This window comes from Myxine glutinosa, chromosome 13 (genome assembly GCF_964187855.1).
Source record: "Myxine glutinosa chromosome 13, kmMyxGlut1.1, whole genome shotgun sequence".
Classification (NCBI taxonomy): Eukaryota; Metazoa; Chordata; class Myxini; order Myxiniformes; family Myxinidae; genus Myxine; species Myxine glutinosa.
This window is the reverse complement of record NC_136273.1, coordinates 42,628,808-42,650,607: the sequence shown is the minus strand read 5'-3', so window position 1 is coordinate 42,650,607 and position 21,800 is coordinate 42,628,808. Positions and strand designations below refer to the sequence as shown.

Sequence of the window (21,800 nt, the reverse complement as noted above, 5' to 3'; positions counted from 1 at the left end):
CCGATTGCCCTGAAACCCAATACAGTACTTCTATTTGATGGTCGGCAGGATCGCCAGGTCTTACATGTTTCGAATTCAGATTACGGGGTGCTCCCAAAGGGGACCTCCCCCAAATCAGCAGTCGACTGAACTACAACCTCAAGAAATGACCGTTAGCCCACTCGTGGTAATTTTTCCATTTCGGATCATGGAGGCCCCCATGGGGAAGGGTGGTGGGTTACCCCCCAAATACTCGTCCCTTATTTACCTACCGATTGCTCTGAAACCCGATATAGCTCTTCTACTCAACCAATAGATGACTGTAAGCCCACTCAGGGCTATTTTATTGTTTATTTGATTCTTTCCTGACTGCAACCCACCTACTCACTGGGGCTCAGTGGAGCAGAGACAATGCATTTGTGTGGGAGTCGATGCTTGTTGCTCACAGGTCGTGCAGGATTTGTTGTTATTGGACTCGACCTGTACCTTGCTACTTCACCAAGTTAGAGCGTTCAAATTTTTTTTAACCAACCTAGCCTAGCATGGTCACACGTAAACGATTTTGTAGTGTGCCATTCTCACGAGTTCATAATATGGGTGAAACCCAGTCACGACGTCCTGTAAACTTTCTGGATTGGTTGTCATGCAGAAAGTTGTTGCATCGGTCGTGGTTGTTGCTAACAAGCTGTGCAGCAAGTGCTGTGATAGGACTCAATCTGTGCCCTGCTGCCCCATCAAATTAGAGGGTTAGATTTGTATACACAGTGCCTATAGAAAGTCTACACCCCCTTTCAAAATTTACACCTTTTGTTGCCTTATGGTTTATAGCCTGGAATTAAAAAGCATTAAATCAGACTTTTCCCACATTTATTTACACATCGTAACCAACAACATCCAAGTGAAAAACAAATTCTACAAATATCAGAAAATTAATTAAAAATACAAAACTAGATTATCTTGGTTGGATAAGTGTCCACACCCCTGAGGTGATACTTGGTGGAAGCACCTTTGACAGCAATTACAGCTGTGAGTCTGTAGGGATAGGTCTCTACCAACTTTGCACACCTTGATTGGGCAATATTTGCCCATTCTTCTGTACAAAACTGTTCAAGCTCAGTCAAGTAGCATCGTGGGGAGTGTTGATGGACAGCAATCTTCAGGTCATGCCACAGATTTTCGATTGGATTTAGGTCGGGGCTCTGACTGGGCCACTCAAGGACATTTATCTTTTTGTTCCTCAGCCACTCCAGTGTAGCTTTGGCTGTGTGCTTCGGGTCATTGGCGTGCTCAAAGGTGAACTTCCGTCCCAATTTCAGCTTTCTTTTAGAGGGCCGCAGATATTCCTGTAGGATTTTTTTGTATTTTGCTCCAACCATTTCCCTTCTATCCTGACAAGCGCCCCAGTCCCTGCTGATGAGAAACAACCACATAACATGATGCTAACACCACCATGCTTCACAGTAGGGATGGTGTTATTTGGTGATGTGCTGTGTTGGGTTTGTGCCAAATGTAATGTTTTGCATTTTGGCCCCAAAACCTTTTGCCACATGGCTTCAGAATCTACAGAGCTTTTTTGCATACCTCAAACAGGACTCAAGGTGGGCTTTTTTGAGTATTGGGTTCTTTCTTGCCACCATACCGTATAGGCCAGAATTGTGGAGTGCTTGGGATATTGTTGTCACATGCACACAATGACCAGTCCTAGCCATAAAGGCCTGTAGCTCTTTCAAAGGTGCCATTGGCCTCTTGGTGGCCTCGCTGATCAGTCTCCTCCTTGCTTGGTCATGCAGTTTGGAGGGACAGCCTGATTTAGGCAGAGTCTTGGTGGTACCATACGCCTTACACTTATTAATGATTGTCTTGACTGTGCTCCAAGGGATATTCAAGGCCTTTGAAATATTTTTATACCTATCTCCTGGTCTGTGCATTTCCACAACTTTATCCCGGAGGTCTTTTGAAAGCTCCTTGGTGCTCATGGTTGAGTCTTTGCTGTGAAATGCACGACCCAGCAGAGGAAACCTACAGGAACAGCTGATTTTGTTCTGAAATAATCAGAATCACGACAATTTAACACAGGTGGAGGCCAATTAACTTGGTGTGTGATTTTGAAGGTGATTGGTTACACCTGAGCTAATTCACAATTGCTATTATAAGGGGGATGGACACTTATCCAACCAAGATATTCTAGTTTTGTATTTTTAATTAATTTTCTGAAATTTGTAGAATTTGTTTTCCACTTGGAAGTTGTGGGTTACGATGTGTAAATAAAGGTGGGAAAACTGATTTCAAGCAATTTAATTCCAGGCGATAAGGCAACAAAAGGTGAAAATTTTGAAAGGGTGTGTAAACTTTCTATTGGCACGGTGTATATACACACACACACACACACACACACACACACACACACACACACACACACACACACACACACACACACGTTGTCGTGCCTCGCAGTCGATAATTACTGAGCACTGGATGAATGCACCGACCTGGCTTTTTACTCCCAAGGACTGCGTTCAATTTAGGGTGGGTTCGCATGCGATGGAACCAAATGAAGCACACAGGGTCCTTAGTTTGTGATTTAGCATGGTTTATTTCCTTCCAACAAATAACAGGAGAGAATTGAACACGAGGGTGGGGGTAACGACGATGGGATGTTGGGATGGGGTGGAGGGGAGGAGAAACACAGATTTTACAACAAACAATTCTCTACAATGTTAGAATAAGGAAACGAAGGCGCCACACTCCAGATTCAAGCACGGACGGGGAGAGCAACGAGAATCAGGAAAGGCCTTTTTGATTGTGGGGGTTGTTGACAAAGTGGACTCCTGAGCAGCCACGAACCAACAACCAGGAGACAAGCAGGCAACGAGCAAACTGCAACTCCTGAGGTGACCAAACTGCGTCTCTCTCAGGTGAGCAAAAAAACCAAAAAAAAAACCCGAAGAGACCTCAAAACTCCCCTATCTCTCTGGATGACCACTTCCCTTTCTGGATGACGCCCCTTTCAAGACTCCTCTCTATCCCTCCCTCTCTCTAGGCCTCATCGGCACCTCATCTGGAGATTACATCAGGTTGCACATCGAAGAACTTCACCTTAATTCCTTGCTATTTATTAGACGATGCATCACCCTTTACATGATGCACATTTAAACAGGACAATTCTTAATCTAACATTCCCTACTTAATACATTAAAATGGTGAACTACCTGAAACACGTACCTTGCTAAACTATACATTTCTAAAAGTTCCAAAGTCATTCCTACCCCCTCGCCCTACAAGCATAACTAGAACGCCACTCAGTGGAGCGCATACTCCCGCCGTGGGTCAAGTTGGAATAGTACGATTTCACAAAAGTTTGAGGAAGTAGTTCAGTGACAACACAAGACAGTCAGGTTCACCATGTTAACAAATATAATTTCTTTCAAAATTTTGGGATTACCAAAACTATACATTTTTGGAATCTTCAGAGCATGGAGAATCTGAAAATCAATGTTGGCATTTGCACAGACACCTGCATGGCCGCCATTTTGGATTTTCAAAATGGCCGCCATAAAATACATATTTTGCGCGATCTCGGCTTCTAGTCAACCTAGAGACTTAATTAAATATGCTAATCCTATGTTTTCTGGGTCAAGGAATCCAATAAAGGCCTCAAAATAGTGCTCAGGATTATAGAAAAGCAACAAACAAAGGTAATTGAAAACCATTGTCTTTATATTTGTGATATAACTGTATTACATAACACATGATATTGCAAGTCCTTTGAAGTTATAGGTTGTTATAGGAAGTTATAGGTAGTTTCAGATTGAACTATAAGTCCTATACGCAGGATCTACGAGGTCTATACCGTTCAGGAATATGCTTTTACAGATCTTCATCACTGTCCTGAGTGTCATTTTCGCAAAGGTGTCTACGCAAATGTAAACATTAATTTTTGGATTCCTCATGCTCTGAATATTCCAAAAATGTATAATTTTGCTAATCTACCAAAATTTTGAACGAAAGAACATAGTGAACCTGACTAAGACAGACACTGCACAGATATATATATAGAATATATAGAAGATAATGATAAAAGAAACCAAGGCAATTTCACTTACATTTTCGGATTCAGCGTTCAATTCTACATAAATGAGTGTATTTTGAGGTACCTGTGACTTCAAATAAAATTGTAAGCCAGGAAAACGTTCGTTTCATTCCTTCGGGATACAACATGTAAAACTGGCCCAAACGTCAAAACAAAACTCGCTCATTTTGAGTCGTACAAGCTAACGCGACCACTCATTCTTCTGGGAAGAATCCCGTGCACATGCTGGTTACACTTATAAGTCACCTAAGTCTTTATAAGTTCATCAAATACTGACACCGCGATTGACATTCGCTGAGGTAAATGTTGATATCTCTTCTCAGGTAAAAAAAAAAAATACAGTTTTAAAGCATTACGTATCAACCGATACATTTTATGAAACGGGGAAACTTTGGTGGTTTTAAAATTACAGAATATGTCTTTATTTGAAAAAAAAAAAAGAACCTTGAAGACGACGCTGCTAAACAATACACCACTCCAACGCATAACCACGAGTTTAAACTACATTTACAACAAATATGAAAACTATTTTCATATCACAATGTTAAATATAGAATATATAGAAGATAATGTTAAAAAAAATGAGCCCTATCTTCCAATGGTAAACAATCCTGCAAAAAATTCCTGGATCCGGAATAATATCCTGAGCTTCACCAAAAACGAATCAATTCATCCTTTAATATCCCAAGGGCGATCATCCCACCAACTTTCATCCAAATCCGTTCAGAACTTTTCCAGATATGTTGTTCACAAACACACACACACACACACACAAACACACACACACACACACACACACACACACACACACACACAATCGAATGCATTACTCCCTGGCAGGAGTAATAATATATTCATTCCTATGAATAGATGCAACATTTCAATATATGAATGAAAACGTTAGCGTTTCTTGGACTATCGTTGATTACCTCGTTCCGAGGACACCTTTAACACCTTTCGTATCTCGTGCGGAAATATTTGCATTAAAGTAATTTTTGTAGTAGAATATCTGCTGAAGGAAATGAGAAACTGCAAATGGATTACCTCGTTAACCTTGGTAAACTTGCTGCCGTTTGATATTTTACAAATTGCTTAACTTCACCCTGAGCTCGGACAAATCGGATAATTGAGTTTCAGTAAATTTTTGCAAGTGAAGTGGAATTTCTTTTAACCAATGCGTCATGACGGTGCATCAGATTTGGTGCATTTTGCATCGTAATCGAATCGGTGTCCCCGATTCGAATCACAACATTCATCACAACACAAAATCACAACAATCACAACAATCACAACAATCACAATCACAACTATCACAACATTCGAATCACAATCACAATCACAATTCGTAATCACAACAACTCGAATCCTTAAAATGCTTGCCCTGAGCTGCTGATCGCTTTTGCTGTGGTTTAGGTTCGGTTTCTGGCACGATATCCTCGAGCTGTCTAGCCTGGGTTCGAATCTCGGCCTAATATAAACTGCCATCTTGGTGAGGCTAACGTCCATTGGACGTGCGTCTTCACTCGGATGGACGATAAACTGGGCGTCAAATCTGCCAGCATTTGTTGGTGGACCTCAAAGATCCCACAATGTCCTTCCCGAAGAGTAGAGTTGGCGAGTTATTGCCCCCATCTTGAATAAAATATGAATTCCTGCCATGACGACTGCTGGGAAGACAATGACAAAACACCCTGGCTTGGGAACTACTTCAGCAGCATCGATGAGGATGAGGATTATGATCATGATGTTCAGAAATGACAAAATTGATCCGCCTACTGGTATGGTTTTGGGAATTTCATGGACAATCTCTATGACATGGGGTTTGGGATATCAATATGTGGGATGAGGATGAGTATTATGATCATGATGTTCAGAAATGACAAAATTGATCCCCCGACTGGTATGGTTTTGGGAATTTCATGGACAATCTCTATGACATGGGGTTTGGGATATCAATAATGAGTGGGCTGAGGATTATGATGATGATATTCAGAAATGACAAAATTGATCCGCCTACTGGTATGGTTTTGGGAATTTCATGGACAATCTCTATGACATGGGGTTTGGGATATCAATAATGAGTGGGTTGAGGATTATGATGATGATATTCAGAAATGACAAAATTGATCCCCCTACTGGTATGGTTTTGGGTATTTCATGGACAATCTCGATGACATGGGGTTTGAGATATCAATAATGAGTGGGATGAGGATTATGATCATGATGTTCAGAAATGACAAAATTGATCCCCCTACTGGTATGGTTTTGGGAATTTCATGGACAATCTCTATGACATGGGGTTTGGGATATCAATATGTGGGATGAGGATGAGGATTATGATCATGATGTTCAGAAATGACAAAATTGATCCCCCTACTGGTATGGTTTTGGGAATTTCATGGACAATCTCTATGACATGGGGTTTGGGATATCAATAATGAGTGGGTTGAGGATTATGATGATGATATTCAGAAATGACAAAATTGATCCCCCTACTGGTATGGTTTTGGGTATTTCATGGACAATCTCGATGACATGGGGTTTGAGATATCAATAATGAGTGGGATGAGGATTATGATCATGATGTTCAGAAATGACAAAATTGATCCCCCTACTGGTATGGTTTTGGGAATTTCATGGACAATCTCTATGACATGGGGTTTGGGATATCAATATGTGGGATGAGGATGAGGATTATGATCATGATGTTCAGAAATGACAAAATTGATCCCCCTACTGGTATGGTTTTGGGAATTTCATGGACAATCTCTATGACATGGGGTTTGGGATATCAATAATGAGTGGGATGAGGATTATGATCATGATGTTCAGAAATGACAAAATTGATCCCCCTACTGGTATGGTTTTGGGAATTTCATGGACAATCTCTATGACATGGGGTTTGGGATATCAATATGTGGGATGAGGATTATGATCATGATGTTCAGAAATGACAAAATTGATCCCCCGACTGGTATGGTTTTGGGAATTTCATCCTCAATCTCTATGACTTTGCGTTTGGGATATCAATAATAAGTGGGATGAGGATGAGGATTATGATGATGATGTTCAGAAATGACAAAATTGATCCCCCTACTGGTATTGTTTTGGGAATGTCATGGACAATCTCGATGACATGGGGTTTGGGATATCAATAATGAGTGGGATGAGGATTAAGATCATGATGTTCAGAAATGACAAAATTGATCCCCCGACTGGGATGGTTTTGGGAATTTCATGGACAATCTCTATGACATGGGGTTTGGGATATCAATATGTGGGATGAGGATGAGGATTATGATCATGATGTTCAGAAATGACAAAATTGATCCCCCTACTGGTATGGTTTTGGGAATTTCATGGACAATCTCTATGACATGGGGTTTGGGATATCAATAATGAGTGGGATGAGGATTATGATCATGATGTTCAGAAATGACAAAATTGGTCCCCCTACTGGTATGGTTTTGGGAATTTCATGGACAATCTCTATGACATGAGGTTTGGGATATCAATAATGAGTGGGTTGAGGATTATGATGATGATATTCAGAAATGACAAAATTGATCCCCCTACTGGTATGGTTTTGGGAATTTCATGGACAATCTCTACGTCATGGGGTTTGGGATATCAATAATGAGTGGGATGAGGATTATGATCATGATGTTCAGAAATGACAAAATTGATCCCCCTACTGGCCTACTGGTATGGTTTTGGGAATTTCATGGACAATCTCTATGACATGGGGTTTGGGATATCAATAATGAGTGGGATGAGGATTATGATCATGATGTTCAGAAATGACAAAATTGATTTCCTCTACTGGTATGGTTTTGGGAATTTCATGGACAATCTCCATGACATGGGGTTTGGGATATCAATAATGAGTGGGATGAGGATTATGATCATGATGTTCAGAAATGACAAAATTGATCCCCCTACTGGTATGGTTTTTGGAATTTCATGGACAATCTCTATGACATGGGGTTTGGGATATCAATATGTGGGATGAGGATGAGTATTATGATCATGATATTCAGAAATGACAAAATTGATCCCCCTACTGGTATGGTTTTGGGAATTTCATGGACAATCTCTATGACATGGGGTTTGGGATATCAATAATGAGTGGGATGAGGATTAAGATCATGATGTTCAGAAATGACAAAATTGATCCCCCGACTGGTATGGTTTTGGGAATTTCATGGACAATCTCTATGACATGGTGTTTGGGATATCAATATGTGGGATGAGGATGAGTATTATGATCATGATATTCAGAAATGACAAAATTGATCCCCCTACTGGTATGGTTTTGGGAATTTCATGGACAATCTCTATGACATGGGGTTTGGGATATCAATAATGAGTGGGATGAGGATTAAGATCATGATGTTCAGAAATGACAAAATTGATCCCCCGACTGGTATGGTTTTGGGAATTTCATGGACAATCTCTATGACATGGGGTTTGGGATATCAATATGTGGGATGAGGATGAGGATTATGATCATGATGTTCAGAAATGACAAAATTGATCCCCCTACTGGTATGGTTATGGGAATCTCATCGACAATCTCAATGTCATGGGAATTGGGATATCAATAATGAGTGGGATGAGGATTATGATCATGATGTTTAAAAATGACAAAATTGATCCCCCTACTGGCCTACTGGTATGGTTTTGGGAATTTCATGGACAATCTCTATGACATGGGGTTTGGGATATCAATATGTGGGATGAGGATGAGTATTATGATCATGATATTCAGAAATGACAAAATTGATCCCCTACTGGTATGGTTTTGGGAATTTCATGGACAATCTCTATGACATGGGGTTTGGGATATCAATAATGAGTGGGATGAGGATTAAGATCATGATGTTCAGAAATGACAAAATTGATCCCCCGACTGGTATGGTTTTGGGAATTTCATGGACAATCTCTACGTCATGGGGTTTGGGATATCAATAATGAGTGGGATGAGGATTATGATCATGATGTTCAGAAATGACAAAATTGATCCCCCTTCTGGTATCGTTTTGGGAATTTCATGGACAATCTCTATGACATGGGGTTTGGGATATCAATAATGAGTGGGATGAGGATTATGATCATGATGTTCAGAAAGGACAAAATTGATCCCCCTACTGGCCTACTGGTATGGTTTTGGGAATTTCATGGACAATCTCTATGACATGGGGTTTGGGATATCAATAATGAGTGGGATGAGGATTATGATCATGATGTTCAGAAATGACAAAATTGATTTCCTCTACTGGTATGGTTTTGGGAATTTCATGGACAATCTCCATGACATGGGGTTTGGGATATCAATAATGAGTGGGATGAGGATTATGATCATGATGTTCAGAAATGACAAAATTGATCCCCCTAATGGTATGGTTTTGGGAATTTCATGGACAATCTCTATGACATGGGGTTTGGGATATCAATATGTGGGATGAGGATGAGTATTATGATCATGATATTCAGAAATGACAAAATTGATCCCCCTACTGGTATGGTTTTGGGAATTTCATGGACAATCTCTATGACATGGGGTTTGGGATATCAATAATGAGTGGGATGAGGATTAAGATCATGATGTTCAGAAATGCCAAAATTGATCCCCCGACTGGTATGGTTTTGGGAATTTCATGGACAATCTCTATGACATGGGGTTTGGGATATCAATATGTGGGATGAGGATGAGGATTATGATCATGATTTTCAGAAATGACAAAATTGATCCCCCTAATGGTATGGTTTTGGAATTTCATGGACAATCTCTATGACATGGGGTTTGGGATATCAATATGTGGGATGAGGATGAGGATTATGATCATGATTTTCAGAAATGACAAAATTGATCCCCCTACTGGTATGGTTTTGGGAATTTCATGGACAATCTCTATGACATGGGGTTTGGGATATCAATAATGAGTGGGATGAGGATTAAGATCATGATGTTCAGAAATGCCAAAATTGATCCCCCGACTGGTATGGTTTTGGGAATTTCATGGACAATCTCTATGACATGGGGTTTGGGATATCAATATGTGGGATGAGGATGAGGATTATGATCATGATTTTCAGAAATGACAAAATTGATCCCCCTACTGGTATGGTTATGGGAATCTCATCGACAATCTCTATGTCATGGGAATTGGGATATCAATAATGAGTGGGATGAGGATTATGATCATGATGTTCAGAAATGACAAAATTGATCCCCCTACTGGTATGGTTTTGGGAATTTCATGGACAATCTCTATGTCATGGGAATTGGGATATCAATAATGAGTGAGATGAGGATGAGGATTATGATCATGATGTTCAGAAATGACAAAATTGATCCGCCTACTGGTATGGTTTTGGGAATTTCATGGACAATCTCTACGTCATGGGGTTTGGGATATCAATAATGAGTGGGATGAGGATTATGATCATGATGTTCAGAAATGACAAAATTGATCCCCCTTCTGGTATGGTTTTGGGAATTTCATGGACAATCTCTATGACATGGGGTTTGGGATATCAATAATGAGTGGGATGAGGATTATGATCATGATGTTCAGAAATGACAAAATTGATCCCCCTTCTGGTATGGTTTTGGGAATTTCATGGACAATCTCTATGACATGGGGTTTGGAATATCAATAATGAGTGGGATGAGGATTATGATCATGATATTCAGAAATGACAAAATTGATCCCCCTTCTGGTATGGTTTTGGGAATTTCATGGACAATCTCTATGACATGGGGTTTGGGATATCAATAATGAGTGGGATGAGGATTATGATCATGATATTCAGAAATGACAAAATTGATCCCCCTTCTGGTATGGTTTTGGGAATTTCATGGACAATCTCTATGACATGGGGTTTGGAATATCAATAATGATGTGCAATTCTCATCTTTTTATTTCTCTTTCACCTTTCCCTTATTTCTAGAACATTGAAGGTGAATGAACTGCATGGAGTTCCCACCCGGTAAGGTCACGATGGGATCGTCGAGTCGAAACTGTACAGACAGCTTGTGTAGAACAAAAATAACAAAGGGAGAGGGAGAGAGGCAGAGATGGAGCGTTAATCGTTTGGCACTCTTTGAGCCAATGCAACTTGCAAGGAAATTGCAGCCGGAGGGGCCAGAAGATTGGAGTGAGGTCTGGTGCAAATGAGCCACGACGTGGGGAAGTGGATGGCGGAAGGGGAAGAAGAGTGGGGGGTAGTAGAGAATGAGGGAAAACGAGGAGCAAGCAATGTGCGAATGGAAATACCGAGCAAGGGAAATTCTGAGTGCCGGAGTGATGATGAGAGGACACCATTGCGGAGATGTGAACTATAGATAAGTGGACCATTTCATCATTTGCGGCACAAGGTTCCAGAACCAAGAGCAAATGGATCTCACCATCTCGAATGTGCTTTACGTACCACTGACTCGTAAAATTGGGAGCGTGGTACTGCCTGAGATATCTGATGTCGTGTCGATGTATCATGGAGTTGGTTCACGGCGTCGGTTGCTTTGTATATCGTGATATCATGGAGTTGTGTCCGAGATGCAAGTTTTGACTCATCACAAGAGGTGCTTGGAGAATGTGACGATCATAGCAAGGTTGTTAGATTGTTGTCGACGATTGCCTGCAGATGGAGCATTCTACCGTGGACACCTTGAATGAAAGCTCCTCTTTTTTGTGTTCCGCAGGGTCTAAAGCACTGGAATTGGTATAAAATACCCGTTTTGTAATACTCCATGCGTATTTTGAGATTTGCTATTGGTTTCTGTGGAGTTCTGTACTTCCAACGACTTTAATATGAACTCGGGTTCTTGGTTTTGCATGTAACCGGTATGGCCAAAGGGATATATGGTACATGCTTTGTTATGTTCTTCAGCACATTCATCCACGTAATGCTGTGGAGGGCACAGATGTTGAACAGGTGCAGGGTTAGTCTTTCAGGACCACTTTGCGTGTACCGATCGGGCTGGTCCTCCTGTTGTTCACATAGATCAAAATAAAGTCACTCCGTGTTTCTGGAGCTGGAATTTGTCATTGTGGCCAAAATGGAGGTTGTAACACTGAATAGGAAAACATTGCTGATTTTCCTGGTATAGAAATCGCTATATTCAGCAAATTCGTGTTTTAAGCGCCTCGGAACCAATTTTTTTGACAGCAGTACTATACATTGTCATTCGGGGTTATCCATTGATTTTTTGTGTTCATGTGAATTGGGAAAAGAAAATATGTGGCGAGGGTTTGGTGGATGTGTTTCGTATGTTCGAAATATTCGTTTTCCCGACCCTCGGACATCGGCTATCGATTTGATGATACATCGGTTGATTACTTACCTAGCATCTATCTCTTAACAGCAAAGGATCATTCGTTTTATTTTCTTTATAAAACATCTCAGAATATGGTTTAGCAACCAGGACCAAGGAAAATTGTTTCTACAGTCATGGCACTAAAGATAAAATATCCAGGAGCAAAGTCTTCAAAAACACACATTAGATACCGACGTTTTCATATCAAGGTGATTATTATTATTATTATTTATTATTATTATTATTTTTTATATACAAGATCGAGGCTTGTGTAAGAGCTAACATTGATCACAAATAGACAAACTGACACATAAAACATAAAACATATGATAAAAAGACAAACTGACATAAAACATAAAACATATGATAAAGGGAGCGGGAGAACAAGATAGAGAGCAGGGACATCGGAAGATCTGTGGGAGGGAGAGGGCTTGGAGGGAGGAGGCATGGGAAGGATGGTGGTGGGGGGTGGGCGAGGTTGCTCTACACTCTGAAGTTATGAGGGTGATGACACCCAGAAGACACCAAGGACACGAGCGCAACGGTGCAGGTGCGTGTCTCGAAACTTGTTGCATCAGGTAAAGAAAGCGCATTGGATGACGGGGCATTGACTGGGAGGCACACCGCAAGGGAAATGCCATTCCATTTTGGCAGGTAAAGGGTACCTGCGACGGGCGCCTCACACCGTGGCTGATTCCTCTTGGCAGAGCATTTAGATCCCAGCTCTTTGCCTCTTAATGATTACACAAAGTCGAGAAAGCAACTTACGTCCGGTCCTAGTGAAAAGTGTCGCAGTTCTGAATGGGATTCCTTCATCGCAAATCGCTCGCGAAGTGGTCAACTTAAAACACAATTTGGTTGGAATGTTACAGCAGATACAGACCAGTCTGCATTAACACTCCCTGAGCTTTTTCATACTTTTTCACCAAAAAACGATTATGAATTATTTTTATGTTCTTAGGGATCACATGTTGCATTTATTTTAAAGTTGCAAAATGCAATTCTGATCCAGTCATGAACAAGTACAGATATATTCAAAGTACACCGCCCCCATGCCAAATAATTAAATATCCTACAGCGTGGCATTGCCGGGGCGCCATTGGCGCCCGGAAATACCACAGTGCAGCTCATAGAGGCTGCATTGGGGAGGGAGAGGTGTACAATAATTGATTGATTAATTGTATAATTAAAATCAATAAAAGATTATCACAAAATATTTTCTTAATCATTTGGCTAATAGCATAAATAAACCACTAGTGCTTCATCCGAAGATGTATCTTTTTAAAATTTAATTAAATAAGTCATTAATAAAAAATTAAATAATTAATTGATTAATCAATAAATAATTAATCAATTAATCAATAGATAATTAATCGATTAAATGATTAATCAATAAATCAAAAATATCCTTGATAGCCACATCACTTGGTCACTGTCATGTCCAAATATTAGCTTCCCAGCTCAAAAGGTGCCTGAGATATTGGCCAAATGAGAAAGAAAATAAATAAATGATTAATAATGAAAATAAATAAATAATAATCATAAGAAAATTAAATTATTAATCAATTCGGTCACAGAACACATAAACCACCACCATTTCATCAGAATCTGTAACTGAAAAAAAAAATTTTTTGTAGTAATTAATCGAATAATTAAATAATTAATCGATTAATTGATTTATTGATTAATTAATAAATCAAAAATAGCCTTTGCAGCCAAATCACCGGGTCATTGGCATGTCCAAATATCAGCTTCCTAACTCAAAAGGTGCCTGAGTTAATGGTCAGAAGAGAAAGGAAATCTGATTAATTAAATAAGTACTTAATTAATCGCTAATAATTAAATAACTCCTCAATTCATTGATTAATCAAAAAACAAAAATAGCGTTTTTGAAAAAGAACTTGCCGAAATTTCAGCTTCCTAGCTCAAAGGATGGCTGAGATATCGCCCGGACAAACAAGAAAACAAACAAACAAGAAAACAAACAAACAACCAGAGTGAAAACTGAGTACTCCCTTTCAGCATGCGTCACTGCCGAGCCCCCTTCGGTGCCCGACAATGACGATTTTCAATGCCTGGAGATGGCATAGGGAAGGTGCGGTGTACAACAAGAAAGAAAGAAAGAAAGAAAGAAAACAACCAGAGTGAAAACTGAATACTCCCTTTCAGCATGCGTCACTGCCGAGCCCCCTTCGGTGCTCGGCAATGACGTTATGCAGCGCCTGGAGATGGCATTGGAAAGGAGCGGTGTACAATAATTCGCCGCCGTAAGGGCCGAGCCTAGCACTGGACGCAACGCCGTCCGAAACTTGACGTCATCTTACTAAATCCGCTATCCAGAGGCCTAGCGTCTGGGATCATCCGGTCACCATTGTCAGATATCTGGGTTTATGGTGTTCAACTGCCGTCAGCGAAGCAACGGGACGGATGGAGAAATGTGGCCGCTTCATAGTTTATTATACTGTAGGACCTCGATTGACGTCACGGATGTGATGCGTTCCTGAAAAATGTGACGGATATCGAAACGACGAAGATCAAAGCAATTTTTCTCATAATAATTAGTGGAACCATGCATTGAGTATTGCGCTGCAATACATGTCCCCTACCGGCAGTCTGTCGTACGAAAAACTGTTGGGGAAATTACCAAAGTCCAAAGTGCCATAACTTTGTCAAAAATGATCGAAACGTCGTGAAGTTCGAACTTGATCTGTAACTTATCATGAGGAAACCATGTACCAAGTTTGAAATCATTAGCATTAAGAGTTTAGAAAAAAAGTCCGGAAAACCGTTCTTTGCGTGACGGACGGACAGACGGAGGGACGGAGTGCAAACCTATAGTCCCCTCCGGGGTACACTGGTAGGGGACTAATAAGAAGGAGAGGGTGGTGGAGGTGTACCTCACATCGCCACTTCAGGTGTTATATTTTACCTTTTACGTACGATAATAGTTTTCACCTTTTTTTTCATTAATGACATTACATTACTAGCAACAGTACCCGCCCTACGGGCGGGGCTTCAATTGGGAAGCCCAAATGAAAAGGTAAAATATCAGAAATTGAAGGCTTTTTTTATTTTAAACGATTCATATAAACATCCGTAGAATCATATCACACGCAAATCATCAAAATCTAAACAGTACATGGCTAAACAGTGCCATGGACGATCACGTACCATGTACGTCTCGCGTCTCGCTTGCTCTCATGTTGTCCCGATAATGATCCTTCCGCAGGTTCACCGATGGAAACCTTGTTACGACTTTTACTTCCTCTAGACAGTCAAGTTCGCTCATCTTTTCGGTGCACCGGCACGAGCCGGGAACGGCCCGTGCAGGGGCTGATCCAAGGATCTCACCAAACCGTCCGATCGGTAGTAGCGACGGGCGGTGTGTACAAAGGGCAGGGACTTAATCAACGGGAGCTGATGACTCGCGCTTACTGGGAATTCCTCGTTCGTGGGACACGGTCTCAAGCCCCAGTCCCCATCACGGATGGGGCTCAGCGGTTTACCCGAGCCTGACGGCGAAGGGCAAGGTACACGCTGGCCCGTCTAGTGTAGCGCGCGTGCGGCCCCGGACATCGAAGGGCATGAAACGTTCATTAAACATTAACTGTTCATTAAACATTAAACGTTCATTAAAGGATTACGAAACGAAAAATATTACGAAATTACGTTCACACCGTCACGTCAAACACTACCGTGAACACATACATCGTCACAACATCGTCACAATGAACGTTATGCGAACGCGGAGTCCAAACCTTAGAATGCTGGAGACCAAAGTGGAAATTGGGAAAACTAAATAGCCTATTTTACTCCTGGAGATCCCAGGATTACCTACACAAAATATCTTTGTGATCGGTTCAGCAGTTTTTACGGTACCTTCGAACAGACAGACGGACATTTGGTGAATTATAGTAAGATTGCTATATACTCAATAAATTTGTATTTGAAATCAAAAGATGAATAGGAGGCAAGAGTTGAGAAGGTCAACTTTGATTTCTTCGTATTTCTATGGATACATGTTTTACCTCTAAGCTGTCGAGCCTGGGTTCGAATCCCAACCCAGCTATAAACGGTCAGTTCGGTGTTTCGCAGGCAGGGTGATTCTTCAATGTGTGCGCCCGTCCCTCGGATGAACGTTAAACTGCGAGTCCCATCTGTCAGCATGGGTTGGTGGACGTTGAAGATCCCATGGTGTCCTTCGCAAAGAGTAGGCGAGTATCGCCGGTACCGCGGCCAAATTCCAAATTCCTGCCCCGACTAGGCGAATGTCAGGCCTGGCTAGGCCGGTTTGTGAAAGAATTGGGCCAAGCTTCCCCCGGCCGACCCCACAAGGTGGGATAATAGTGGCTGTTAAAGAGCAACAACATATGTTTTACCACAGTAGTACAACAACACTTTTTATGTCCAGTCTCCCTATTTTAGGTAAGCATAAGTATTGGAACATATTACCTTAAAGTAAATTAAAGTAGTATGATAGTATTTGGTTGCGCATCCCTTCAGCTCTGCCATCAGCACCAGCACTTAGTCTTTCCTCGCTTGGGAAAACGTTGCAATTCTTTGCTTCCTTTACATATTATTTATGAACCATGATGTAATCCAACTGCGTTTTTTGGACACCACTATTGCAGGTTATAATGTTGTTCCTACACTTTTGATACCAAGTGTTGATTATTACCAATTGGTACGACATGCCAAACGCCAAGATCTTGGCTCCGTCTTCATTTACTCCCACAAGAGCATGTCCACCATGGATATCCTCATATATCCCACTCTTTCTCTCCCCACATGTCCATTTAGGTTACCTGTCACTACTAATCTGTCACTACTTGGTATTCTTTGCATTGTCCATCTGTTGCCAGAATTATTCTTCTCTGGTCTCGCCTGTCTGCGATGGCGACGTGATCTACGTCCATAGACTCAGCTTCATCGCGAGATATTCTAATAATCTTTAAGGCCTTGGTTTCCACAGTGTCAAGCTGAACAAGATGTGAGGCAGGGGAGCTAGCCCAGAGGGGAGAGCAGCATCAAGCTGTAGATGAGAATGCCTAGCTGGCGACTGGCTTCGGAGGACAACTTTGAAACGTGTTTTGCCCAAGAAAGATCATGGCTGAGTGCGAAACTCAGGAGTTTGAATAACTGAGCTTCCTCAAGAGTGTTGTTAAAAAGATAGATGGGGTGTTGGGGCTTGCCAGAAGGTCCTTTCAGAGAGATAGAGAAAATAAGGGTGTGATATATGACAGGATTAAAAGACATATTCCAAGTGTTTGATCAGTATGTGATTTTTTTTGTCAAGGTCTGAAGAGAGGGAAGAGGATATCTGCCTGCCTATCTGAAGGATGAGGGATGTCACGGCAGAGGGTGGAGTCATCAGCAAATAGATATGGGCAATTTCCAGAGATTCAGAGACATCATTGATGAAGATCAGGAATAGGACTGAGCCCAGAACACTGTATTGGGGGCACTCCAGCCTTGACAGGAGAGGAGAAGGATTTTGGTGAGAGCCACATGTTGGCTACAAGAGCAGATTAAGTCAGGAAACCATGTGAGGATTGACCTTGGATGCCATAGGCAGAGAGTTTGGAGAGTACAGCAGGATGCCAGGCTATACCATAAGCATGAGATATATCCACAGAGATGGCTCTGATCTCATGTCTGACATTGAAGGCCTCCATCCATTATTGGGTGAGTATAAGCAGCATGTCCAAGGTGGAGTGACCTGGTCTGAAACAAAATTGGTAATCTGAGGTGAGGTTATTGGAGAAAAGGAAGGATTTCATATCAACTGCGATGATGGATTCCATGACCTTGCTAATGATTGGAAGTAAGCTGATATGTCTGAAGTTAAGGGGATCAGTTTTTGCACCTTTTATGAAGTGCAGTGATGTTGGCTGATTTTGAAGCAGATGGAAGATGTCCAAGGGTAAATTATAGGATGACAAAGGCAGAGAGAGGATGTACAAGAGCAGCACTGCAGGTTTTTAGGACATGCGAACTGATGCTGTCCGGTCCATTTGCAGGGTCAGAGTCGAGGTTTGAAAGAACCTTCTTAGGTGCAAAAGACACAGAGTCCAGGAGCTTGTGAATGAAAGGGAAGGATGGGTACTGAGGTGTTAGGGAGACAATATTTTGAAGCAAACACAGAATTGAGGCATTTTGCCTTTCCTCAAGCGGAGTAGGCTGTGGTGCCATTTGAAGAGAGGAAAGGGATGGAAGGGGAACATATCCCAGAGGCAGACTTAATAAGACACCACTAGGTTTTAGCGGAGGGAGACAGGTTTGAAAGTTCATTTTTGAGGTTAGAGAGGTGTTGTTGTCTGGCTCTCCTGAGAGTGGACACACACTTGGTGCGGACATTTTGGAATGCACTGACATTGTCTTCATCGGATATTACTTCCAAGAAGAGAAGGCAAGTTGTTTCAGAGCAACTGCCTCATCACAGGATTCAGTGTACCATGGGTGGGAGGAAGGGTAGGATAAACGAAGATGAGATGGGATGAATCTGTGCATGAGAGAGAGAGCAGGTTTCTGTAGAAGAATTCCCAGGATTAGTTAACATCAGGGACAGCAGATATGGTAGACCAGTCCTGAAGATAAATGGTTGCTTGCCGTCTTTGCTAATCTGCCTGAGTGAACTGCCATATTTGCCGACATTGAGCCAGCTCTCTGAGAATAGCCAGAGAGATGTTGTCTTTCAAAAGCATATGATCAGATGAACTAATTGAAGCAGAGGAAGAGCAGGATATATTTACGGGGAAGTTAGTCATCACCAAGTCCATAAGGGAGGATTTTCCTTTGGGAGAAAATCTGGGTTGGAAAGATCACAGATTGAGTTGGTCCAATGGAGTCACAGAAGTCCTATGCTGAAGTGTCTTGGCTTGTGAGAGAGGTCCCAACATCAGCCAATTTGCATGATGACTAGTGAAATCACTACAAATGAGGAAAAGAGAGTTGGGATGAGTGGTTAATAGTTTGTCCTTTTTGTCTGAGAAATGTAGATGGAGTCGGCACTGTTTGGAGGATGGTGCAACACACAGACAAATAAGTTGTGGGAGTGGAGGGGAAGTCACAGCCCAAGGTACTCCTGGGGGTTGGGAGGTGTAAGATGAGTGCAAGGGCAATGAAAAATTGAGTTATTGATGTAAAGTACAACTCTGTCACCAGGGTGTGGTTCATGCCTATCAAGTTGGAGGAGACAATAACCGGGGAGAGACACTAAGGTGCTGGGGTCGTCCTGTGGGAGGATTCTTTTCTGGATTCTGTTAAACACATGATGCCTGGTTTATCGGCAGCATCCTGGATTGAGAGATCTGTCCGCGGTTGTAGCAGAGACATCGAATGTTTGAGGCCCACACAGTTAGAGGTAAGGAGGAGGTGTTGGGAGAGTGAAAGATGGGGTGGGGGGGGGGGGGGTTGGATTCACTGTGTGTGGTGCAATGGAAGGATTGAATGTGTGGGGTGTGCGGGAAGGATTGAGTGTATGGGGGTGTAGGGGAAGATTTGTGTGTGTGGTGTGCAGTGGATATGGTTTGAGTGTGTGGGGGAAGGATTGAGTGTGTGTGGGGAGGATTGAGTGTGTGGTGTGTGGGGTAAGGATTGAGTATGTGGGATATGGGAGAATGTTTGAGAGAATCGGGTGGGGGGAAGAATTTAGGGGGTGGGGTTTGAGATTGAAAGGGGGGACATGAAGCTTTGAGGGGTGTTGGTGGATGCTTATTCAAATTCCAAAGTCCCAGCTTTGACAGATGTAAGAAAAATCATGGGATGGGAGATAAGATATTTGTTGAAATCATGGAGAAACGATTCTCTCACGAATTCGATCCACTGTCAATACCTTATCCATCATTTCTTCATATAGTATGACTTCAACATCACTTCTTCTCCGATCCTGTATATGGTAATAAAGTTTAAATCCACCACCAATTTCTCTTGCTTAAGTCTTTACCTTCTACTTTGTTTCCTGAAAACATGATTTGTATTCGTTTTCTCAATATTAGGTCAGTTACTTTACTTCACAATTGGTACTTCTCCCTGTTAAGCTACAAAAATTTAAACTTGCTATTTTAAGTTTTGTTTCCTTTTCACCACTCCTTCTGACATCCTTCTTTAGCCATCTTTGTCCACTGGATGCCCACGACAGAATCTTGACAGAAAATACAAAATCTTGTTTCTTACAGTCTGAGAGTCCTTTAGGTGCTTTTTTGCAAACTCCAAGCGGGCTTTCATGTGTCTTTCACTGAGGAGAGGCTTCCGTCTGGCCACTCTGCCATAACGCCAAATCGGTGGAGTGTTGCAGTGATGGTTGTCCTTCTGGAAGTTTCTCCCATCTCCACACAGGATCTCTGGAGCTCAGCCAGAGTGACCATCCGGTTCTTGGTCACCTCTTACCAAGGCCCTTCTCCCCCGATTGCTCAGTTTGGCCAGGCGGCCAGCTCTAGAAAGAGTCCTGGTTGTTCCAAACTTCTTCCATTTAAGAATTATGGAGGCCACTGTGCTCTTGGGAACCTTCAATGCAGCAGATTTTTTTTTTTGTGGGCTTCCCCAGATCTGTGCCTCGACACAATCCTGTCTCTGAGCTCTGCAAGCAGTTCCTTCGACCTCACGGCTTGGTTTTTGCTCTGATATGCATTGCCAGCTGTGAGACCTTATATAGACAGGTGTGTGCCTTTCCAAATCATGTCCAATCAATTGAATTTACCACAGGTGGACTGTCCAATCAAGGTGTAGAAACATCTCAAAGATGATCAAGAGAAATGGGACGCATCTGAGCTAAATTTCAAGTCATAACAAAGGGTATGAATACTTATGTCAATGTGATATTTCAGTTTTTTATTTTTAATAAATTTGCAAAACTTTCTAAAATCCTGTTTTCTCTTTGTCATTATGGGGTATTGAGTGTAGATTGATGAGGGAAAAAATGAATTCAAACGATTTCAGCACAAGGCTGCAACATAACAAAATGTGAAAAAAGTGAAGGGGTCTGAATACTTTCTGAATGCACTGCATACACTACCGGTCAAAAGTTTTAGAACACCTCAATTTTTCAAGTTTTTATTGAAATTTACACAGTTTAATGTCTCAATGTACTCTGAAATTAAGCAGAGAACAAATAAACAATTGGAGATAAAAAAGAAATCATAGAATCATATTGTTCAACAAATTTTAATTTTAATTTTTGACTCAGCAAAGTAGCCACCTTTTGCAGATATAACCGCCGGACACACTCGTGGCATTCTTTCGACAATGGAAATCAAATATTGTTTGGGAAGTTCTTCCCAACACATGCAGAAGTTCCCACAAATGTGTTGCACTTGTAGGTTGCTTTGCTTTCACCCTTCTGTCCAGTTTATCCCAAATCAGCTCGATGGGGTTTAAGTCTGGAGACTGTGCTGGCCATTCCATGAATTG

General features: G+C 41.6%; 1 protein-coding gene across 1 annotated transcript in view; it reads left to right on the top strand.

Moving 5' to 3' along the window:
* Positions 1-12,109, top strand: part of LOC137438882 (noelin-3-like) — a 139,893-nt gene extending 127,784 nt beyond the window's left edge. Inside the window, exon 4 of the mRNA XM_078767367.1 lies at positions 11,027-12,109. Coding sequence (XP_078623493.1) covers positions 11,027-11,044 — 18 coding nt within the window. The 3' untranslated portion in view covers positions 11,045-12,109. The remainder of the gene's footprint in view (positions 1-11,026) is intronic.
* Positions 12,110-21,800: the final 9,691 nt, after the last annotated feature.